At 33.6% G+C, this 25,487-nt stretch overlaps 3 protein-coding genes across 11 annotated transcripts; all 3 read right to left on the bottom strand.

Annotated features, from left to right (window-relative positions):
- On the bottom strand, positions 1–3,771 carry LOC140956859 (uncharacterized). The gene is made up of 7 exons (XM_073413762.1): positions 3,640–3,771; positions 3,409–3,467; positions 1,647–1,678; positions 1,393–1,555; positions 1,097–1,303; positions 864–933; positions 1–538 (listed from the first exon to the last, which is right to left on the bottom strand). The coding sequence occupies exons 2-7, from the start codon at positions 3,442–3,444 to the stop codon at positions 120–122; spliced, it is 927 nt and encodes a 308-aa protein (XP_073269863.1). The 5' UTR covers positions 3,445–3,467; positions 3,640–3,771; the 3' UTR covers positions 1–119.
- Positions 3,772–8,402: 4,631 nt separating this feature from the next.
- On the bottom strand, positions 8,403–9,629 carry LOC140957426 (uncharacterized). 2 transcript variants are annotated; one of them, XM_073414662.1, is made up of 4 exons: positions 9,316–9,629; positions 9,166–9,230; positions 8,819–9,001; positions 8,403–8,688 (listed from the first exon to the last, which is right to left on the bottom strand). In XM_073414662.1, exons 1-4 carry the CDS (start codon positions 9,559–9,561, stop codon positions 8,619–8,621), a joined length of 564 nt encoding a protein of 187 aa, XP_073270763.1. In that variant the 5' UTR covers positions 9,562–9,629; the 3' UTR covers positions 8,403–8,618. The 2 variants fall into 2 exon arrangements, with proteins under 2 accessions (XP_073270763.1, XP_073270762.1); XM_073414661.1 differs by having other exon boundaries at positions 8,819–9,004; positions 9,316–9,628.
- Positions 9,630–12,413: 2,784 nt separating this feature from the next.
- On the bottom strand, positions 12,414–23,622 carry LOC140956706 (presequence protease 1, chloroplastic/mitochondrial-like). Of its 8 annotated transcripts, none has more exons than XR_012171510.1 (21): positions 23,308–23,622; positions 23,042–23,225; positions 22,348–22,522; positions 22,129–22,261; positions 21,922–21,992; positions 21,581–21,664; positions 20,620–20,710; positions 19,648–20,168; positions 19,391–19,555; positions 19,105–19,323; positions 18,887–19,014; positions 17,698–17,887; positions 16,202–16,285; positions 16,030–16,127; positions 15,457–15,721; positions 15,205–15,367; positions 14,944–15,124; positions 14,339–14,410; positions 13,785–13,927; positions 13,315–13,582; positions 12,414–12,744 (listed from the first exon to the last, which is right to left on the bottom strand). XR_012171510.1 is itself a non-coding variant. In XM_073413557.1 (20 exons), exons 1-19 carry the CDS (start codon positions 23,573–23,575, stop codon positions 13,786–13,788), a joined length of 3,234 nt encoding a protein of 1,077 aa, XP_073269658.1. In that variant the 5' UTR covers positions 23,576–23,622; the 3' UTR covers positions 12,414–12,744; position 13,785. The 8 variants fall into 8 exon arrangements, 3 of the variants coding, with proteins under 3 accessions (XP_073269658.1, XP_073269657.1, XP_073269655.1); XR_012171509.1 differs by having other exon boundaries at positions 12,414–12,686; XR_012171511.1 differs by having other exon boundaries at positions 12,414–12,686; positions 13,491–13,582.
- Between the last annotated feature and the right edge of the window lie 1,865 nt (positions 23,623–25,487).

Raw genomic sequence — 25,487 nt, 5'->3', positions numbered from 1 at the left:
GTAAAAATATATTGTGTCCAGTACAATTGAAAAAAAAATAACAAAATTTGAGATATGTAATCATATTACTAATCTACAAAGGTTAATGAAAGTGTTTGGTACAAATGTCGTAAAAAAAATCAAAAAAAACTATCCTCAGGTGACTGGGTCTCGTCATCGTCGTCTTCTCCATCCCCGTACCCCTGCGTCGGAGGAACATAACTTTGTGATAATCTGTGGGTCCGAGATGAAGAAGCAACTGATGCGCCACGTGATCGACCCCTGTGAGAAGTGCCTGGTCCAAGCAGCGTGTGGCCTGATGTATGCGCAGTAGCTCCCTGTGACATGCCTGCAACTAGGACTCGGACCTGCTCTTCTAGTGACACCATGCAATCTCTCAGCATGGCGTTCTCCGCCTCTGTTGCCTGCATCCTCTCGTAAAGTTCATCGTTACGGCGTAACGAAGAGTCTAGAGTCTGTCGCATGTCTGCCATCTGCTGGGACTGAGACGACTGACTGACACCCGATGACCCACCACGTCTACCCGGAGCCATCTCATCTGATTATATGATTGTAGACTTAGATCCATAATTTTGTTGAGTGAAACAGCTAAAATGAATTAAGTTAAAATTACTTCGATCAAAAGTTTGAAATAATGGGAGGCGACATATTTAAAAGTTTTATACTCCGTTATATTCCATTTGGGAAGAGAACTTTCCGAGGAGATATTTTCTAATAACATTTCTATGTCATGCTGAAATTTATTAGATTATTTAATTTTTCAAAATCATAAGAGAATAATTTAAAATTTAATAAAATAGTTTTCAAGTCCTCCCACTAATTGCTGTAGGGCAGGCCTTTGCATTATAAAGTGAAAAAAGAACCTGATAACCGTATTGTATTCATCCTGCATGAGCTTGTAAATGCAGAAGGCTGAGAGCGGCATCCGCTGCACTGAAATGGTTTGCTCTCACTATATAAACCTATAAAAAGTAAACTGAAATTGCTGTAGAAAGAAATAATCGACTTCAAACATGTAGAGAATCCTTAAACAATGTTTGATTTCAATAATAATAAAAAAAAAAAAAAAAAAACTCATAAAATTTAGAGCATTTACCTTCATTCTGCAGGCTCCCACCAGATGAAAAACCAGTATGTCTCCCTCTTCCAAGTTATGAGCAATTGAGAACCCCTTCCATCCAGCACTAAACCCCCTCCTATAAGGCAGATATTTCGTGTAGTATTCTTCAACATTCTCATTGACTAATGTAATACTTGAATCATGGCTCGGCAAATGCCAGTCGCAGAACAACTTTGGCAGAGACTGTATTGAACAAAGTTAAGCACAAAATATTTGTAAAATAAGGCCTCAATATCACTGCCAATTTGAACTTGGAGTACTTTTCGACCTACCAGCCAGAAACCTCCTGTGACATTTGATCGAATCATTGGCTTTATGAAGCTAGGGAAATATGAATCGAGATTTGATTGGACTTCTAGTGCACGCTCCATAGCAGATGATATACTTTCAACTTGACTATGAGTATCATTTCTGACCACTCTTTTATGTTTACCCCTTTGGGAGTAATAAAAAACAAGGGCTCTAGGTAAAAATTGTCGGATATTTGCATAATAATGAACAATGAGAATACAAAGTGAGTTCTTACCTTCTCTTTTCATAAGGCATATCACGAACATCCTATTTGGCACAAAACATGCGAGTAACTTATGTGAGGAGCCATCACTTAAAAGTAATCAGTTTAGATAAGCACTACCATATTTTTAGCATTCCATATATTAAGGACGTAAACAAACCGAATCAAGGCGAATATTTTATCAGAGCTCTAATTTCAGTAGAAACTCAAATAGTTAAATATTTTTTGCTCAATCTGGAGCTCAAATTCGAGGTCAACTCGAAATACTCGAATATGTTTACTGGCTATTTGAACTATTGTTCGGAAACAAAGACCCACAATATATAATTTAATATATAATTATATTATGTTAATAAAATATTAAAGCTCGTAAATATCTCGTGAAATATAAAAAAATAATAATTCATGATCGAATTCGATAAGCGAGTCATATGTTTTTTGAGTCAGCTCGATTCGTTTGTTACCCCTACTAAAGATGCATTAACTTGAAAATGTGATAATTATGACATTATGTAGGAAAAAATGAAATCATGTATTCTTATGACTTTCCATTTGTTTACACAAGACTGCAACCATTTCATATAAATCATAACTACAGATTTCCCTAGAGAATGTCATGAAAACACATGAAGTTCAAATTACGCAGAGTCAGATTTGTCTTTATCAAGAAAGAAGCCATCAATCAAGTCCATAGTCTTGAGGCAAGATGTTATGCTGCAAAAAACTTTATCTAAAAAACAAGATATCAAGGTGGAGAACCTAGAGACTTTGTAAACCTAAGATCTGAGCTTCTACCTGGGTTATTTTTGAAAAGGGAGTGATAAAGTCTATATGACAGTCGAAACATTTAAAGTTTTTTTTATTTAATCAAGGGACACTTATCCGCACTGGCGGAAGGTGGAGCAAGAGTGGAATAAAAGGGGTGGTTCCCCCCTCTTTAAATTATTCAATGGACTTGCATATTCTTGTATATTATACATACACATTAATACAACATTATCCCTTCAAATCTTTTGAGTTTCAAGAAGTGCATACTCTTTCATCTCAGATAGTATTAGTAAGACAAACCTGCAAACTTTGAAAAGGGGACCGGACGAATCAAAGTGGTCATTTTATAAAATCTAATGGGCGAAATTAAGGTTTTCGAAAATTCTACTTGAAATCTTAAATTTTTCGATAACGATAAATCGTCCATTCATCCCCCACTCCAAACACCCCTCCCTCATTGTCAGGATCATCACACAAATCCCATATATATCACAATCAACAGAGGAGGCTACTAGAACAAAAATATATTTAAACAATAAATTTTGGCGACCTTGATCTAGACTTTCAAGCCTAATTCTTATAGATGCTCTTTTGATCTTGTTAACATTGAGCATTTGGCCTAACTCCATCTCAAAAGTTAGCTTAAAGGTAAAATTTGTTCAAGCTCGTATAAAAAACTCTCAAGGACTTAATTCAACTTATACGAGACATCTAACAAACTAAATAATAAACAACTAGAGCAAGAGATTTACAAGACATTATAAGGTGGCCAATAGGATAGTCTAACATATAACGGTGGCTTCTACTACCATGTAAAGATCGAGACTTTGGCTAGTCAAGCGAGGAATATTTAAGTACATATATAAAACTCTCCAGAACTTAATTTGACGGTCTAACACATCTAATTATTATGATAAACATCGATTCGATCCAACACGGTTCGCTTATTCATTTCAAATTATTACAACTCAAACAACTGAAAAATACAGGCAGATAAAAATCTTACTCGATCACGACTATGCGTTCCCGTTATTTCCATCATCCTAAATGGTTTCTCCTTTATATCTAGCAAAAAAACAATTCCTATCAAAGCAAGACCAAAGAAAAATCACACCCACAGGTTTCCAGGCCAATTCATCAATGAAGCTAAAATAAAAAAATAAAAAAAAAAACAAATCCATAAATTAAAAATTATTATTATGCTTATGCGCGCGAGATAGATGCGATCGAACAATACACTAATCGAAATAAAGTTTTAAGAATTGTCAGAGTTGATGGAGAGAAGAGATGGATCCGATCAAGAGAAATTGCCCGCCAAGGAAGATTGGCTGTTTGATTCAATAGGCCGCCGGTGACTCGAAAGAATTGCTTTAACGAATCACGTACGTTTTTTTTTTAAATGAATCACGTAAAAATAAATAATGTCACACCACTTGTTTTTTTAATTAATTTATATTTAAAAAATTAATATCATAATTATAAAATTTAATAAAAGATCACTGTGTAATTTGATACTTATGATATGAAAAATAAGTTGAAATGACTATTTTTAAATAAAAAAAATTTGTCTAAGAGTAATTTTGAGTAAAAAATTTTGGTGTAAAGACAATTTTGTTTAAAAGTCTTTATATATAGAATAGATTTAGTATAATAGAAATTTAAAACTAAAATTTTTACTTCAAAAGAAACACTGAAACTCCTGTAAAACGATATTTTGTGAGACATATTTTTTGACTAATTAAAAGAATTACTTTTTATGTCAAAAATATTATTTTCAATTTTGTTAGTTATATTATAGTAACAAAAATGAATTTTATTGATAACTTTATACATAAAATTCTTTTGAATAGTGAAATCATCGTAATAAAGATTTTTTTAACATGTGATTAATGAGGATTGAGGAGAATGTGTTGATCTTACAATTGGGTTTATGCTTATAATTTAAATAAAATTGGTTATTGTTTTGGTATTTGGTTTGGGCTAACTCTGAGGTCTTGGATAAGTGTGTTTATTGGGCTTCGGAGTGTGGTTTGGTATAGGCTCGGCCTAAGGCTTGGTAGTCCAAATTATACCATTACTATGTAGTACTTATAAATCTTGATTAAAAATTATATGATAGCCATTTGTTAATTTTTTATAAGGAAAATACTAAAAATCCCATTATAAAATATCCTCAAAACCAATGAATTATACTCCCCTCTAATTATCATTCTTTTTTTTTTTGCAAACTAAAAACCGATCCGATTGATCAATTTTTAAAAATAATTTGTCCATGAATTAACCTTAATCGACTTGATTAAAACATACAATTAATAATAAACATGATTATTACATGTACATTTCTATATTAATGATTACATAAAATACGTTTGGTACTAATTATTGCTCCTACACTCCTTACTAATAGAAGGTTTTTATCGAATATAATTTTTAATAAAGTAAAAAAGCATGGTTTTTGTTAAATTAAACTATATGATAATATTGTATTTAACTACAATAAATCGTATGGAGTTGTTGAGCTCAAATTCTGCAAAGTTCACCAGCAATGGAAGTCCATCAAATGTTAGAAGCTCAGTTGCTAAGTCCATGAAGAAATCAGTTGATCTGCACGTTTAAAAAAACTGACCCATGATCTGTAATTAGTGATCGTTGAAGATTGTCAGAACTGTTTAACGGAGTTGAACAAAAACCAGCAGCAAAGAACAAAAAATCTCTCGACAAAAAATCAACAAAAAGCTACATCAAAGTTTCTGTAAAATTCTCTCCATCATTTGTCTATTTATTTCAATTTCCACTAGTCAATTTTTGTAACATTCAACGTGTTCTTCCATTCTTCTTGTAAAAACGTTTCTCAAGTTGATAACAACATTATTAGTGTTGCTGTTTTTCATAGATTTTCTCTATAATTTCATTATATTACTCAATTTATATTTTTATCTTTGAAGTCATACCGAGAGAATTATAACAAACGGTCAAATCAAAACACACAACGCTTGATAAAAAAAAGTCAAATCATTTCACATTTGACATGATCATGTGTTTAGTACGCTCGTAAGATTTCGCCATAAAGAGGAGTATATAATAATCAGAAGTAAGTCAACTAGTTTATAATATATTATACATTTTTTAAAAAAAAAAATCCACACTGTATTAGAAATAAGGTAATTAAGAAAGGGATTTTGTTGAATTCGAGGGCGAATTTCTTGAATTAGTTAACTAATTAGCAACATTAATTCCTTCCCTCTTTCTACTTTGATTTATTTAAAACTACAATTAATAATTATCGAAAGTTAATAAATTAATATTAATTAATTAATTAATAATGCATCAGATCCAAAGCACATGGAAGTGAGTTGACGACCACTCCACAGCACGTGCTTCACTACTCACTCTAATAATGAACACAATACACGCACGTTCCTTACTAATTAAATATATGATTTCCAATTGTAATATTAATTAAATATTAATTGTAAAATACTAATTACATGTGTTTTTAGACATCATTACTAATTATCGAGTAATAGTAAAATAATGATTATTATATTTTTGTTGTTTTTATTATTATTATGATTGAGAAAACAAAATGAATCTCGAATACAATATATGATAGGGAAAAATATAAAAATTTAATTAATCTAAAAATCATCAGGATCAGTGACCACGCATATTTAAATTTGTAGCTTTATTTATTTTTAACTGTCTCCCAAATAAATGGAAAAATATTAGGGTTCTTACTTTGGTTGTATATATATATATATATATTTTTTAAGGGGGGTATGTTTTTTTTTTTTTTTGGTCTATTAAGTTTTCAAAATTTGATGTTGTTATTATTGATTTTAATTTTCGACTATTTTTGTCTAATTACTGACGTTACGTATGACAAGTAAGAAATTTTTGATGCAATATAATGCTCAATATTTTTTAGTAACATGTCAGCATTTTTCGGTGTTGCATTATCAATTGAACTATAATAACTGGAAATTAAAAGTTAATATATCAAAACCAAACGTAGTAAACCATAATCAAAAGTTAAATAAGTTAGTGGATAAAAGAAAATTATTTTCCCTTATTTATTTTTTAAAATTAAAAGAGTTTATTGTAAAATTGTTTTCTATTTTTTTTTCAAAAGAATTACTTTCTCGTTTTGGAGAATTGTGAAATTTTTTTTTGGGAATTTGATATATATGTTTTTCTACTCAATTTTAGAAGATATATTTTGATAAAACTTATTTATTATAAATAAAAATCGTGCAGAATGTATATATTTGGACCATATGCTTTCTTTGAGTTATTACCATAATAGAAATAACGAGAATATATATACATTTCTAGTACATCAACTTGATTCGTTGAATAATATATAATAGCATAAATAGTTGAAAAGCACGTGAGATTTAAAAAAGACAAATTCCAAAAAATTATGTATACGCCTTACAAATATTGCTCATGACAGATTCAATATTTTAAAAAAATAAAATATGATTAAATTCGATTTCTTTAAATCTTGATAAGGAAATTAATTAATTTTAGAGGGCATCGACAAAGTTTATTTTAAATAGTGTATATCTTGTAAATTATTTTAGAAGATTATATTCCGATATTGAATTTTGGGAGGGCGGCAAAAATTCCTTAAAATTATAATAAAATTTGAAAGATGCTCTGGTATTTTAATAATTAAAATAATATCTTAAAAAATAAATTAGCATGAACCCAATATTTCCAAAATAATTTATAAACTATCAAATAGCTTATAATGACAAATATTTTTAAAAAATATTATCATAATTTTCAAGGTTTATAAAATGTTTTATATAAGCTTATAAACTAAGTCAAACACGTTTTTCTTACTTACAGATATTGAGACNGCGAAATTTAGAGGGTAAATTTATTTAAGACAAAAACTTGTGTGAGACGGTCTCACGGGTCGTTTTTTGTGAGACAGATCTATTATTTGGGTCATCCATGAAAAAGTATTACTTTTTATGCTAAGAATATTATTTTTTATTGTGAATATCGGTAGGGTTGACCCGTCTAATAGATAAAGATTCGTGAGACCGTCTCAGAAGAGACATATTCTTTATTTAAACATCGTCTAATAATTTGAACAAAAAGGATAACCTATAACGTCCCAAAATGGAGTGATCTCATGAATAATCCTGTTATTTTTTATGTGCCAAATAAGGAGTCATCGGATTTTTCGACCATGCATGTCATATTTTTCTATCAAAAACAAAAAAATTATCAACCAACGAATATATTTTGGAAACATTCAATTATTTTGAGATTCGAATTGAGTATTTTGTTTTTGATAATTTTTGTTTTGGTATTGAATTCACTAAAAAAATAAAAATTGATTCCAGCTCTTTCCCTATTTGTTTTGGTCTAAAAGTCTGCTTTTATTCTGTCAATTTATGTACTTTTTTATTTTAAAATTTTCACTTTTTTATATTTTCGTACTATCAATACCGACATAGTTTTTATTAGAAAAGACAATTCAATTCGCATAAAAAAACACTTGTGCTCTCATCTCTCTTCGAGCTTCTAATTATTTCGTGCGAATCAACATGTTTTTCCTCTACGTGTGTAGACTTAACCAGTACTCCTAAAATTCACCAAGTTGATATTTCAAGCATTTAGCTTTTGTATGCATCTCTAATGAGCTCATGTTTCGAATCAGTGTTTGTATTGATTATTTTCAAATTCATAGATCACAAATATAATTTTTTTTTTGTTTAGAAAATTAAGATTATAAACTCCAAACTGACATCTTACGTATTCATATGATATTTCATGTTAATTAATACGAATTTCAATTTTATCCAATGATAAAATCATTTGAAATCCATTTCACTTTGTATTATTAATGTGTAAATTATTAAGATGCTGATTTAGAATTAATCTATTGTTTCATTGTAAATAATATAAAACCAATCGAAATTCATGAGTTTCACAATCTCGGGATATACCCTTAGTTTTTTTTAGCTATATACACCAATATTATCTTTTCCCAAAATACAAATTCCAATAATTTATAACAAGATTGTGGAAAATGACAATAGGATAGATCATTTAGCTTCTTTACATGAATATATAAATTATGCTGCTATACACAAGACAGCTAAAAGCTAGACTCACTCAGAAAATAATAAAATTAAAGGGAATTTTTTCAAAAAAGAGAGGAATCAATTCCTTTTTTTGAGAATGAAATTGATTTCAAGGGTGTAAAGGAACCCACTCATACTTGCCTTCCACTGGATAGTCCTTCACTATATCATAGTTATACCTGAAAACGATACAGAATCACCCAATCAAATCATTACTCGTTATAGCCGCTATAATGAGCCGGGGGTTAACGAGTCTTATCATGCGCACTGTAGACACCTCGTAATGATTATGAAGTTTGGTTGGCTTACTTTTCGGCGAATCGTTTTTGCTCGTACTTCTCCGCCGCCGCGAAGAACTCTTCTATCTCCACCGCCGATGGCATCGTCTCCGCCGTCGAGGAGGCGCTGTTACTCGTTGCATGCGGAGTTGATTCCAGTGACGATTGTTCGGAATCTCCACAAATCTCGCTCGTTTGTGTCGACGACTGAATCCTACTGAGAATCAAAATCGCAGAAAAGAATGAAGAAAACAGTGAAATTGAAGTAAATTAATAACCGAGTAAAGATTCACATGAAAATTATTAGAAACGGTCTTTGTTTGAACGAAAATATAAGCATATCAGTATACTAAGAGAAGCAAAAATTTCCGTAACAACCCGCTGCAATTGATCGCCATGGAAATTTCCGTATCCAAGCCCTCGCACTGCAAATCAACGATATCCTGGAAGCTCAAAACATCAGCTATCACATATATAATCACCAGAAACCAACAGAACCGCAAAATCCCCGGAATTTCAGGTTCTCACCTCTAGATCCGCCGACATGACGCTCTCCGCCACTCCACCGCTCCCCTCATCATCATCATCATCTCCGCCACAGGCTACAGACGCCGCAGAGGACACAGAATTCTCCGGAAAATCCACGTCACCGCAGTAGGCGCATTGAAGCTCGGAGCACAGCTTCCTCTTCTTGATGAAATTCATCAGCACATCTCCCTCCTCCTCTGCTCCTGTGCTCTCCTCAAATCTCTCCTGCAGGTAGTATTTCTCCATCTCTCCCTACCAACCTATACATACAACGTATCCATATATATATATATATATGTGCGCGAAGAATGTTCGTGTGAGTATATGTATATATATATGCGTGTGTGTGTGATCTTAAAAGGTTAAAAGCTGGCTTTCTTTTTTACTCTAGCTTTCAGTACCAGAAATAAAGGGGTAAAATGGGAAATTCGGGGGGAGAAAGATGCTGATTTGATCCGGATTAAATGAACGGGTTAACGTAACATGTGGTCCTGAACCCGTTAAGGGTGACATGCACATGTCGATGCCGTTACCAGAAAGATCGGACTCCATACAATACAAAAAATTATGTGTAAATTGAATATTTGATGTTTTGTTTTATTATATGTGTTGGATAAATGAAATGATAAAATAGGAAAGTGGTAAAGGAAGTGGGAGTTGTCCCACATTGGAAAAGTAGACATATGAAATCTCCCTTATAAGCTCCTAGTTTGAGTTAGGGGTTTGGGCCCAAGGGGTACCAGAAGTTTTTAGAAGGGAGAAAACGCTAATAGGCTGTATCTTGGAGAAAGCGCGCGCTCGGCTCGGCCCGGTCCGGTGCGGTCTTTGACCAGTATTAATCTTTTTGGACAAAATTTATTTGAAAATAATTTTGTTGACAAGCACATAAGAAGCCAATGAGAGCATATTTCAGAAGATGCCACGCATATGCGCGTCCAGAATCCGCGCACATGCGCGTGACTTGCAGTTTCTACGCACATGGCCGGCAGAACAAGGCGCGCATATGCGCGAACCTTTCTGGAAATATGCATTGCAGACAGAACAAGGCGCGCATAAGGACGCGCATATGCGCTAGCCTTTCTGTTTCCGAAAGCTGCAATCAGTGTGTGCGTCTCTTGGCTATGTTTGCACCTACTCCAGCTGCTTTTCCACCAAACTGTGTGTCCTTTGCCTAGAAATGTGTCTCTTCTACGCATCCGGTCTGAGGAAACGTGTCTTCTCAACGCAACCGATGATCATCTATAAATAATCCCTCCAACATATTCAAAGGTTGTTGAATTTTTCACTGTTGTTCTTCTTCCCATATTGCTGCATTCTTTATTTTCGAAATATTTGAAAGTTGCTGCATATATTGTTCGCTGCATTCGAGATTTTTAGTACTGCAAACTCTCGAAGAGACGTCGTTATATCTTGGGGACGATTGCCTGCAACGTATAGCACTTTATACGGGCAATTTCGTCTTGCGGAGAAAGGATCTTCCTTGCCTCGACTTGCTCTTATTGTTGTTGCGTTTTTGTTCGTGATTCAAGTTGCCGCGCTTTGCTTGTGTTTCAAGACATCCAACATATCCAGGGTAATATCTATCAAACAATATGTTAGTGATCGGGTTCACTACCTAAGTTTAGGGTTGTCTAAAATATATATCCAACAATCTACATTTATTTTTAGACAAAAATTTGTGTGAGACTGTCTCACGGGTCGTATTTTGTGAGACAGATCTCTTATTTGGATCATGCATAAAAAAATATTATTTTTTATGCTAAGAGTATTACTTTTTATTGTGAATATCGATAGGATTGACCCGTCTCACAAATAAAGATTTCGTGATACCGTCTCACAAGAGACCTACTCTTATTTTTATATGTAAAATCGAAGATTTTTTTGTGAACCTCATACGTGAGAATGAATAAGAAGAATAGACGGAAAATTGCACCAACACTAAACATCTCATTAATCTTTGCGAATTAGATGTGATTGGTTGTTCGTATTTACGTTCTATTACTAGAATCATGTAATGTTTAGAAAATGATGTTTTGTGCTTTTCGATCAATTTTGGCTCCTTAACATGTTTTCGAAAATAAAAAAAATAAAATGATATAATTGATCGATATATTTAGGATCACATGGGGAAATACTCTTCCTTTATTAAGTGTTGCCAAATTAAATGAATTGAATGCAAATTTGTTGGCGACCCTTATTTAATTTGGCTAGGCTTGCCATTTATAATGAGTTAGGAATACCATTAAAATACTTAGTTAATGAAATTCGAGTCCTATGATATCGGAGTATTAAAGTATGTTCATTAGAACAAAGTCAATGTTAAAGTCCCACTCGACGTAAAGCCAAATATAATCGAATTAATATTATGATTTATTTTTTAAAATCAAGACTATACCGATATCGTATTGTTTATAGTAGAAATCAAAAATTAAAGTCTTTTTTTAACGGATACACAAGATCTCTTGTCAATTGATTCTAAGTAGCTTTACCAAGATCTGAAGCAGATTGTGCAACGAAAATACCCACATTAATAGCAGGTCTCACTCCAGCATTGAATAGATCAACGGAGAATTAACTTTATTATTATAAATCAAGTTATTAATATTTTGAATAAATCATGAAGTTCAAAACTACATGATATCTAATAAAAACCTAAAATTCCTAGTAATAAACCAAATTGCTTATATGTAATTTTATTCCGATTATTGATGGCTTTGATTCCAATTTGAACCAATTTCAACTGGAATTTATTATTTCAAACTTCGGGGAAAAAATTAACGGGTCTAACATATGAAATAAACCAAATTGGTTAAAGTTTATTATCTAACCATTATACTACATAATTGATAATGCAATGATTTTTTTTAATTTTTTATATTAAAAATGAAACATGAATTAGATAATATATACTTTATAAAGTTATTAAATTATTTATGTGTATGGCAAGAATTTCACGTTAACAACTAATTTAAGGTTCTAGTTCCCTTTTTTTTAGAAGCCTTATTCAAGTCTTAAATCATAATTCTTGTTTCATTTTATTCAATTCGCGGCTCCAAAAAGCTAATGTATTTGAAAAATCTTCATTCTGATATTAAATATAAATTGAAACAAAAATTGATTGATTATGATTAGTGATAAAAATATTATTCAGATATTCCAAAAAAATGTTTGTAGAGAAAGTACAAGCTGCAACAGGGTACAGGCATTGGATTCCATTGAAGGTAGGGGGTGGGTCCTGAAGAAGTTCAGGAAATTTGTCTCTATATGGTAACCCCCTAGAAATAAGGGCTCTTGTCTCTGTCCCCTTTGCAGATAAAAGTTTGAGCCACACACGCAAAATTTAAGCGCACATTGTGACAGGTCCTTGCAGTCTGCTCATATGTCCAAAAATATAAGCATGCATGAGATTCTACCTCAGAAACTGCGAGTCTGATGGAAATTAAAATAACTTAAAAACCAAATCTTGCCCATGCCACTCTCTTTATTTTCGAAATTCTCACAAAAATATAAAATATGGAATTTATCCAATACGTTTTTGAATGAAATTCAAATCAAATCTACACAAAACTGAAAGCCAAATCTAAGTAAACCAAACTAAAATATCTGTAACAAAGAAGTTCGAAAATCGCGAATTTGGATGTCTTGCAGATGTTACTATTGCAGTTTTTACATCTACCCATCACAAGAATATGTAATATATTTGGTATGGGGTATCCTATACTAACACATGATCTGATAAAATATGTGAGGCCATTATATGGTTGGAGTCATATACGTAAGTTGATGTGTCCTAAGACATGATATAATGGAATTTGAACATTTGAAAACAAAAAATTCACCACATACAGCCAAATTTTTACTTCACAAGATATCGGACGTGACAACGAAACAAGCATGAATAACATCTTGGATTTACTATCCATACATTTAAAGTTCATTTAAGAGGGGTCTAAAACGCATCAAGGCTGAGGTTCAACGGCTACGGATAAAGAGACGAACCTTGGCTCAGGTCGAGGCAAAATAGCAGAGCCTAGAACCCATGCACATGCCTTGCGGGCTTTTGATAATTGATGATCAGATTACATATATAATAGATTGAGCTGATCTAATTGAATATTGGACGGATCCCTATTAGCTAGCATCATCAGATGGTGGTTTTAGTCTATGGGACGTACCTCAGCTCATGTAGCCTAGAACCAGCGTTGCAAGATATAAAACACAAGCAAGTTGGTGTAACCAGCCATCTTGATAATGATAACTGATACAACTGTATAATATCCATTACAATAACTGAAATCATTTAACCTAGAATACAACTTAATTTATATAACTAATGCCCCCCAAAAGCCAAAAAAACCAGTTACAATATGCGGAGTCCCTTTATTTGTTATGTGAGATTTGTTCCTCCATTGTAAAATTGGATTGAAAAAATTGGATTAAATAGATATCTAAACATTTGAATCAATAACCTTATAGCGCCTTCTTCACTTCAAAAAAGTTGGGGCGCAACTTGTTTGCAGCATCTACGTCATCTGGAGATGCGACAACAACCACAACACCTTTGTCCTTGACTGCCTCTATGAAGTCGGCAAACTCCTTGAAGTCATCCAACCTAATGAAAAGAAAATGAAGTAGGTTGAAAAAGCTTGTCTGCATCTAGGCAGATTGAGGAAATTAAAGAATAGAGAAACAAGATGTTTTGTACTGGGTAAGAGCAATAGATTGATGAATCACAAAGGAGGGATTTTACAGGTTGTTGAGCTATTGCTAAAAAATATCATATGCTAAGGGTGGGTTATACAGTTACATGTATTATACGTTATAAATCGATTATCGTCATTGCGCTTCACCCTGTATTATCCATTGATTTCGAAAGAGTTATCAGGAAAAAAAATGAATACATGGACATCATGACCAACATATAGAGAACTTTAACTGTTTCACAGCCGCTAGTTTGTGAGGGCAACAAGTCAAATTAAAACAGTCACTATGACTGCATTTGCTTATGGTTGAAGATAAGTACCTGGTTGACAAAATTTCTTCTCGTCTCATTCGCCTCTCCTCCTCGGTGACTCCTAATAAGTATCTCAATAAACTGAAGAGCAAAGTGAAATTTTCGATCAAAATTCATGGTCCAGACAGCATGTCAAATACCAAGCACAAGAACACTGAATAAAAACTTATTTCATACCATTCACGATAATAATACAATCAAAACACTAAGGAAACATGGAAGGAAAATAATAATAGGGGCCCACAAGCTTGTCCAAAGGTAAGGGTGAAATTGCGGAAGGAACTATTTGCCAAGATTTCGAGTTATAATTTGAATGCAAATGCAGCACAATTGCATGGGCTGATTTTTCGAAAATTTACGTGGTTCATTGGCCTTTGGAATTCTAAAGGATAAGGATAAAAATATTAGAAATGATACAATTAAAGCAAAGAAAACTAAATACGTCCTCAAATTATGATCTGGTTGAAGGTCCCCAAGTCTTTTGGTATCAGATTTTCACAAGGGAATGAATGTTTGTGGCTTCGTGTTATTGAAGTTTGGTAAAGTCCTCTCTTTAACACTTCTAACATACAAAGAGTAACGGAACCGAAGGCAAGAGACTGCAAATCGCTTACCTGCTGTATCCCTTCGCATCAGGTAGCTGATAGGCATCAACATCTCCAATGGTCCCTATAATTGCCTTAGTGAGAGCATCATCATCCATTTCAAGTTCTTTCAAAAAATTGTTGGTTCCATCATAAACATCAAGAGTCTTCAACAAGTTGGGGTCTCTGTAGGACAAGTATGAAAACACACCTAAACAGAAAACTAAATAGTTAGGTAGCAGGATTTTAGCAATGGTGTAAACTTACGAACAAAGGAACTTAAAATTTCACCTGAGTGAGTGTCAAAATCACAAAATCCTCCATAAGCTCCACCACTAACTCGAACACGGTCCCACAACCACGTGTTGTTTAAGTACTTAGAGATAACATATGCACTGCCTTTAAGTTTATAGCCAGTATCAAAAAGGTTAGCCGCTTTTCCAACATAATTGACCTGCAGATATAAACATCTTGGCTGCTAATTAAGTATTCTCAGCACGCACACAAAGAAAGCATATCAATCAAAATATAAATTCTACTAACCTGAGTGGGCACCACAATTGCTTCATTTGCGGGGGAGAGTCTAGCGCTCAAAGGAATCGAAGCAACTGGGGACGTGTTTGGAAGCATATCAAGAAAATTGCTGATATGCTTCTCCGAGTTCTTAAGGTTTTTTCCATCAGCAGTCAAATTTATTAGGCAATCGTTTTTGGAAATCAAGGTTTTACGTATCTCCTCAAGTGAAGCAGATATTTCTGGCCAGTCTTCATCGACTCTTTTTTCAAGAGATCGTAAAAATTCCAAATAACTGCAAGATGCCAAGGCAAAAGTAATTAGGGGCTTCTGCAACTTCCAGAACATGAACCATGTGTAATATGGTGAAAAGTGCAGGAGTTCATGTTATGGCTTCAAATGCAAAACTGACAGGAGAAATGAACCGTCATGAGCACAACCCACTATTTTTAAAAAGCGACGTAAAAAGGTTGATAGAATAGGATAGCCAGCACAAATTTATTTGCACAAAGCCAATCAAAATGGCATCTCATGTATTTCATTGTAGGACATGCTTGCCAAATTTCAGAAACTAGGAAAAGCAAGAAGCGCCACAGGTCCGACCTGAGGCCGCCCATCTGTTCAGATATCCAACCAGCAACATTGAGCTTTGCATCCATTCTTGCAGCCGCAATGCCATGCCCACTGCCTCTTAGACGGTTCTGCAAAATTGAGTAATCGAAAACACTTGGCCACAGAAAGCAATTAGTCAAATTGGGCAGAGTTGAAAGAATACCTCCATTCTTGCTTTGCTTTGAGAAACAAACTGCCTAAAGCGCTTTTGGTCCGTCAGTTGAACATCTTGAAGAACACAGTTGACCTAAAGTTGACAATTAGAATGTAGTAACCTATCATTCTCCCGCGGTTATCCAGAAATGGGAACGAGAAAAAACAGATGGTCATGTTTTCATCTCAAGCAACAATATAATTTGAAATTGAGTATGATGAAAGGGGTATATAATTAAACTTTAGAACCAAGAGTAGAAGACAGAACAATAAAATTATATGTATGAAGAAACAGTCATATACATGAAAATAAATTCAAACATGATATATATTAGGCAGCTTGATCAAATATACAATTTTCCTTGCTAACTGTTGAAATTAAACATCATTAGAAATGACAACTAGTACAATGTAAACTATGGCAGGTACAAAATATTGAGAAAAGTATATGATGAGACAGAAGTACGAAATAGTATCGTACTTCATAATAAATTTTCTCAAACATCTAAATGAAACAAGGCGTCTCAACAGGTTTTACTAGAAAAAGGAGTTGAAAGCTCCAGGCAAGAAACAAGGGTTTGCATGCTTCGTTTGTAGAAGAATTGGATACAGCCAAACTCAGAAGGCAAGAGCCAAATGCACTCTCTAAAAAGGATAATAGAGTAATTTCTGAACACATTAAAATTTAAAAATATATAAAAAATACTTTGAAGTTATAAATGCAAAGAGAAAACAGAAGATACAAGAATCCAAAATATTTTCACAAAAATTGCAACACCCAAACAAAAGAGATGCAAAAATATATATATATAACAGGGAAGACAGGTTTGATATCCAGAAATTGTGCTTGGAGATGAACATTCAACAGAAGAAAGAAACAAACTACTAATTAACCACTCAAAATACTATCTTTTGTAATTTTGCTTTCCAAAGGGACACATGTAATCAGAGACTCAGATTAAAAGAAAGGTGCAATAATTGAAAGGAACTGAAACCTGAATAATTTATTCTTTTCTACTATAGATGAAAGGAAATTCTTTGCAGGAGAACTTCAGAAACGAAAAAAGGGTAGATAACGAGAGATGTTATATAAGAGAAAAAAGAATAGCCTAGAAAATCAATATATAAACTTAGAGCTGCCCTCCAACAAAACTCATCTTACAGAAACCAATAAGAAATAAACAATGCAGGCTAAATTTTAGCAAGTAAATAAACAAATAATAGTGACAAAAAAATCACACACATTCAGAGATAAATTGATTTTTTTTTTTTTTTGATAGGAAACTAATTTCATTACAATAATTAAAGATTACATATTCTTTGCGGATGAGAATTCCGCAGTACAGTAACCAGACTACTAACATAAGGACGTCCTCAAAGAAAACAACATGCAATACTTATGCCCATACAAAATTCCAATTCCTCACTAAATCTGAAACACTTAAATGATTGAATTGATCCAACCTGAATATCATACAACATGCTGTAAAGAAATCACCAACTTACAAGGTTAAACAAATCTTCGGAACGTTCAGACATAGCTTTGCCTCGAACAATTATATGGCTGCAAGGATCCTTCTTACCCCGCACAGATGATGTGAAGGGATACACAGAAATGCCACCAGTTTTCCTTCCAATTAATTGATTCAGTTGTACGAAATCCATGTCTTTTGTGCCCATCTCCAGCAGCGACTGGCTGTTGACATATTTCGACATCATATTTTAAAAGTTGATGGTGAAATAGTTTTCATGAAACGAACAGGAGCCCAATTCCTTTGAACTAAAAATACTGCGAAAGTCCTCATGAAACTATGGATGCATTTAAAAAACAAGTGCTTGTGATACTCCGAAGTCCAACCAAACAGATCGTCCACAGCCTCAAAACGATGGTTACAGAAATAACAGTTGACAAGGTATAAAAACACCGTGAAGCATGCAGAGTTGAAATCTAGCAATAATATATGGAATAGAAGAATATACTTCAAAGATCAGAACGTGCAAAACTAACAAAAATGGAAAACAATTAACCATTCATATAGTAATTCCACACAAGATTCTCTATCCTCAAGACTTAAGTACTTTAAGATGCACTGAAGACTCGAGTCAAGCCACAAAGAAAAGCGTATGTAGCATTAGATAGGAGGAAACAAAATGATACTGGGCTTAGAGTCTGGCAATGAGGATTCTTACCATAGAAGTGTCAGCTGTATATAACATGGAACGAGGCTCCAGGACCATCAATGATTTTACAAATAATAGAACTGAAAAAAATCTTAAAGGCGAGAAAACAATATATTATTCCTAACAATTGCCAAATGCTTTTGGACTGGCCCTTAATGATCACATTGTACACGTGAACCTGGAATGATAGCTCTAGTTGATTTTGGAGATATTTAGACAATGGATACTGCAAGCTTAGTAAACAGTTTAGCTCATGGTCCGGATGTGTGCATGCCTACTGGTATGCCAACGTGCATATGAGTGTCTAATGAAAGTAGGAGGAACAGAGGTGAATGGAAGTACTGTTCTATGCCAATAAATTTTATTTGCGAGTTTTGAGGGTATCCGTGTATGGTTATTATAACGCCTGTACAACAGGGAAATGAATCTGGGATCGATGATGATGCAGATTTCAGAAATATATATTATAATACGTTTGATCGTTGAACAGTTCCAGAAGTAATTGCTATCTCACCAGAATAGTGGCACCAAAGGAAGAAGCTCTTGCTTCAAAGAGCTCATATTGAAAACAACTTCAGCATATAGAACATCATTTGTGAAGAGGTCATGCTTCAACACCTTTATCCCATTAATATCACCAACCTACAATAACAAGAAATTACTGTATCTCAGAATTTAAAAATACGAACTTTAGCTGAATAAAAAAATTTAGTATTGTCATAATCTCATCACCTCAGTAGGAATGTGCATAGGCTTTTTAGGAATGTCTTGTAAAGAAAGGCAAGGTACACATTTCAGAGCTTCTGGTGGATCAGGAGTCTCCTGTTTCAACTTAAGTTCAAGTGTTGCACGTGCCAATTCAGCAAGATCCTCTGGTGTCATACTAGCTTTCACATTTTCCAGATTTTTTTTCTCAATTGCTTCATCGCGGGAAGCCTTATCTGGATCAGGCTGTTTATTACATGAATTAACATACAAAACAGCCATATCCAACAAACATCAGGAGGTGAGAAATTACCTGCATTTCAATAGTTGCAAGATGCCGGTTATTTAAAATGAATTTTTCTATAAAGGGAGCAAAGACTGCTTTGGAGCCCTCGTTGGCTATTCTAGCTTTCAACGCCTTCAAAGGTTCTTGATATTTCAATGGCTCGAATGGATCCATGTCATAAATCCATTTCCCCTATCACATAAGAAGTTCCGAAAAGAATACTTAGACTTGATGAATACAAAGAAAAAGAAGGGAAATTTCAATAATAAGATAGCTTTCCTTACAACGGAACGAAGCATCAGTGCTAAGCCACGCGGAAATGATCCGGTATTGTTTTCTCTGAGAGAAAACTCAATTGTATTCATCGATGCCTCCACCGCATCAGAATCAAAGCCTTCATCGGCGAGTTTTTTCAGTGTACTCATGATTAATTCCTCTACTTTTTGAATGTCATCTTCTGATACACCTTTTAATCCTATACTAAACTGAGGTTGAAGAAGCTCATCTTGAACCCCACCACCAACAATAGCTTCTCCTAGACCACTCTCCAGTAAAATTTTTCTCAAAGGAGAAGCAGGAGTTCCCATCATTAAATGATCGAGAAAACCGACGGCCAATTCAGTTTCCAAGTCTAAAGGCGTCTCAGAGAGTAGCCAATTAAGGCACACCATATGCTTCTTTTTTGAGTCAACAGCTTCAGTAGCAGGATATTTCTCAACAACCCTAATGGGTTCTGAGAATAGTTTCTGAGAATCAATTTTTGACTCCTCTGGAGCTGAATTTGCTTCAAACATATCTAGGTATTCTGTATGTGAAACATGAAAGAAGAGCAGAAAGCATGAAAAAGTTATAAGTTAAGCAGCAAATCATTAAAATTTTAAAACATGGCACAATTTAGATAACTCTGAAAATAGCTTAGAAAATACATCTATTAAATAACCAATTAATTGATTGAATGGCCTTTACCCCCAAGATTTTGAAAGCAAAGACTTTGAACCAGGATTTCCATAAAGGCCCAAAGGATATAAAACATTCTACTTTATCAGAATATACAACCTATGAAAGAAAAATACACATAGACACAAAAACATAACAGCACATGCATAAAGATATCAATGAAACCGAGCCAGATATGAGAAAGGTATTAGAGCAAAGGCAAGTTCTCCTACTCTTTTACAAGCTGGAGATATGTTCTCTTGGAAATTTCAAATAGTATAAAAGACCATATCAATATAGAAAGAAAAAAAACTGCACACCACTTAAAATGCGTAGGCGTTCAGTGGGATCATCGTCTCCATAAAACCATATCCTAGCATTGCTGGGATGGTAATATTTACGGTGGAACTCCTGCAGATAAAACAAATAAGAACCTTCACCTTGATGACAGGATAACAAGTAAAACTTTAGTGATTGAATATGGGATATAGCTATGGTAATGTAAATATTAAAAGAAAGAAACTTCACTCACTAGAAAATTATTCCATAATGCATAGGAAGGGGTGAAATAATTATTCTTAAATAACAAAAAAATGTGAAATAGTATTAACAGCACCAGTTTGTCAAAATTAGTGGAAAAGACATCTAATCCTATAAACAATTGGGTATGATTTAGTAATGAAGATTACATCATAAAAAATTCAGTAACAAAGGATAACACCCGTGCATTTTAACCTACATTACATATCAAGCGAACTATTACATAAAGTCAATGTAGGACAAAAGAAAACGATAGCACATTTAAATACAGAACAACTTAATAACCTTGTATGCATTTGGATTCACATGGGTACAATTGTACTGATGCCTTGCTTGAATAAAACCATGAGTCATATTACAACAATGCTACAGGGTGTTGAAATTTTTTGCATATCAAGACACCTTCTGAGGAATTTCTAACTCAGAAATAGAATTTGAGCCTGGTGCAGGTATCTCTTGCGATAGAAAAGTTCTCACAATACTTGTTCATATTTGTATGAGCATTTTAAATCTTGCCACAACTTAAAATCCATAAACAATTGTGTGGTGGAAAAAAAACTTAGGTATGTTTGATGCTGTTGACGTGTCTATATTCCATTTTATAGAGTTTTCAACAAACAAATTAATTCAGTCAATAAGAATGACAAGGAAACACAGCCAAAGAAGCATCACTTGAACAAGCCATACGACAAAAAGTAGTACAGAAAAATAAGGAGCGCACAAGCCACTCGACCAACCAACCTTGAATTCCTCAAAAGTGAGTTTGGGAATGACTTGTGGATCGCCACCACTGTCGACGCCATATGCATTGTCAGGAAAAAGTGCCTGCAAAGAAGCACTATAGCAATTAACATCATCACCACTTGTTTGGTATACCCTTTAAAAAATACGTAAAAGCAAACCGAAGTATATCAACTACTTTTTAAATATTTGAAAACACAAGCTATGATCTCATGGTACTTTTAAATTTCGTAAGGGATTGATTTGTATATCAACTAATTTTAAATATTTGAAAACACAAGCTATGATCTCACGGTACACAGAATTCTATACAAATCAATCCCATACGAAATTAAGCTTGCCTGTTGGGAAGCACGGCCCAGTATGCTGTCTGGCTGAGAATAGACACCTTTCATCTCATTGAAAACAACGCCTGGAATAAAACAATTATCAGTAATGGAAAGATAGCAGGCCTATATATATAGACGAATCATCTAGACACAGATCAAGGCACATTGGATACAGGCACTTGATCAAAGATGATAAAATGATTTGTTGGATCCACCAACCTTTATAAGTTATGTCCTCCGAGGGATCATTCAGTTCATAATGCCAACCTTCCTGCTGAAATGTCTTTATGTCATTCACACACTTAGGGAAAAAGACCGCATCTAAGTATACGTCGACCAAGTTATAGAAGTCCTGTGTTAAACCAGCATCCGCATGTTAGTTTAAGCACAGATTTATAGAGAACTTTCCAAAATTTCGATAGAACATAATTAAAAGACCTTTGTGTTTGTTGAAGCGACGGGATAGCAGGTCCTATCTGGATATGTAAAAGCATTCAAAAATGTGTGCAAGCTCCCTTTCAACAACTCGACAAAGGGTTCTTTCAATGGATACTTTCTTGAACCACACAACACACTGTGTTCCAAAATGTGAGGGATTCCTGTCGAATCTTTTCTGGAATAACAAATAGGCATGTACGACAGTAACCTCATTAGAAACTCATTCAAACAACCTTAGAAAAGAAATCTGGACAGGTGATAACTATAACACAAACAAGGTAAACTAACTTTATCGCTGTTACAATTGCTGTAACTTAAAAAATAAAAGGACATCCAATACCAATACTCATTTGGCAGGTACCATCAGATTCCACAGCAAGAAGGTAAGGTTCGAATGTTCACAATTGCCGTTAGAGTGAATTTCACGTGTAAGCAGATAAAATACGATTCATCATGCAACAACTAATCCCTTAGATAAAGTTGGAATCTTTTCACTTGAACTACTTCCCAAAAAGTAACTTTTCAGTCCGATTCAATTAAGCACGTGATTAAAAAAAACCTTTGCTAAGAATCTCACATTCTCCAAGTACGAAAAGTCCAGTTCAACATAAAATATCAATAGAGTCATTCTAATCAAAACAAGTTATCAAAAGAACCAAGAATAAAAATATCAGTGATAGGTGGAAACACTTACGGAGGAGTCCGGAAGACAATGCCAAAAACTTTATTTTCATCCTCGTTGGATACAGACATAATCTCAGCCCCAGTCTTCTTGTGCTTATACAACACAGCTCTTGATTTACACTCCTCGATAAATTCCTCCGACACTTTCTCAAAACCAAGCTTCTCCGCCACGGAATCATCAGCTCCCAAAGCCTCTAAAGACTCACACACGAACAAATCAAAACAACAATCGAATTCAACTAAAAGTTTCAAACAAAAAACACACCAACTTACAACCTGGAGCTGACTGAGGATTTGAGGTTGCAACTGATTGAACGGAGAAATTAGAGAAGTGTTTCTTCAAATGAAGAGAAGGACGAGAGGCGGCGGAGACGAGTCCGATATGGCGGCGGAACATTGAGCTACGGCCAGTGTTGGGGATCAGACGATGCCTTTTCGGGAGGCGAGAGAGGCGGTGAGTGGAGCGGGAGAAGAATCGAGCTGATACGAGCACAGAGGAAGAAGAGGAGGAGGAAATTGCGCGTAGCAGCGTTGCTCTCTCCATCGTTGCTTGGAGGAGAATGAAAATGATAAAGATGATATCTTTGAAATATATATGCTCTGTTTCTTGGAGAACAATATGCTCCAATAAATAATATAATGTAATATATATTATGAAGAAAATATTTAACAGCTCTTTTTAAATAAAAATAAAAATTATAACTATATTTTCTATTTTAAACATATATATGTGTGTGTGTGTGTGTGTGTGGGACGAAATATCTCATTTCCACTTAGATACTGAATAATCTACTTACATATAAATATAGCACTTCCAATTGTGAATTTCCCTATATGTCATTCTATATCTAGCTTAACAAGTTATATTCTTATATAGGTTAACTTGTAATTTTTTTACTTATGAATTTCCCTATATGTCATTCTATATCTAGCTTAACAAGTTATATTCTTATATAGGTTAACTTGTAATTTTTTTACTTATCTTAAATAACTATAACTAATTACTTATTATTAACATAAGAACATTAATATTCATTGAAAGAGTGGATCTCATGTGAGATCGTCTCACGGATTTTAATATGTGAGACGGGTCAACCCTACCCATATTCACAATAAAAAGTAATACTCTTAGCATAAAAAGTAATACTTTTACATGGATGACCCAAATAAGAGATCCGTCTCACAAATACGACTCGTGAGACCGTCTCACACAAGTTTTTGCCTCATTGAAAACATTGAATTCATTTCTACTTTTTCCGTCTTGCGGTTCTACATGACTTCTTGTTTTTTTTCCAAAGTTCGGTTAATTCTGGTCACTTTTCACGAAATTTGAAAATTATATCTTGGTCTCTAAGGATTTATTTTGATGGTTATTTTGAATCCCTCTATCCAAATTATATAGTCTATATTTATTTTACTTTTAATAACCTTGCGGTTCTACATGTCTTATTCTTGTTTTTTTTTTTTTAGATTTCGGTTAATTATTATCACTTTTCACGAGATTTGAAGATTATATCTTGGTCTCTAAGGATTTATTTTGATGATTATTTTGAGATCTTCTATCCAAACTATATAGTCTATATTTATTTTACTTTTATTACATTAATTTGTTTAATGCATTGGATCTTTTAGTGTTTCATTTTATTTTAGTGATTATCTATTTTCTTCTCTCTATGAGTTTTTTTACTTAATTATTTGATGTTACGTTAGTTTCTTTGATTTAAAAATTTTTGTCACTTTTCACAAAATTTGAAGATTTTATCTTGGTCCCTAAGAATTTATTTTGATGGTTATTTTGAACTCCCTTATCCAAACGATATAGTCTATATTTATTTTACTTTTATACATTAATTTGTTTAATCCATTGAATCTTTTAGTGTTTCATTTTATTTTAGTGATTATCTATTTTCCTCTTTCTATGAGTTTTTTTATTTGATTTTTTGATGTTACGTTAGTTTCTTTGATTTAATTAGTTTAATTTATCGATGGTTCGTGTTTTGTTACCGTTTCTTTTCCTTCATCTTTTTTACAGTTCAGTTAATCTATATAATATATTTATCATTTTTCACAAATTATGAGATTATATTAGTTTTCAAATATTTATTTCGATAGTTATTTTAAGTTCTCCTCTTCCGAATGATATTTTAATCTATATTTATTTTAGTTTTATTATATTAAAAACTTTTAACCTCATTGTTTAAATATTACTGATGTACCACACCACATTAACTAAGTCATGATTACTAATAAAAATATATTATTATTATTATTATTTGTTGGGTGCAATAATTGTCCCTGCTTGGTAGAGCGATCGAACCGTGGTGCTTGAACTGCTGTGCGGTTTAAAAGATTTGAGTTGCACCATTACCACCAGCTATAGCTTTTGGTAAAGCGGTGAGCACTCGGTCCTACATTATTGCAACTCAACGGAGCGTATGTGTGGATAAATGATTGTC

Source organism: Primulina huaijiensis, chromosome 14 (genome assembly GCF_012295235.1).
Source record: "Primulina huaijiensis isolate GDHJ02 chromosome 14, ASM1229523v2, whole genome shotgun sequence".
Classification (NCBI taxonomy): Eukaryota; Viridiplantae; Streptophyta; class Magnoliopsida; order Lamiales; family Gesneriaceae; genus Primulina; species Primulina huaijiensis.
Note: the sequence above shows the minus strand (reverse complement) of the source record. Positions and strands in the feature narration are given on the sequence as shown.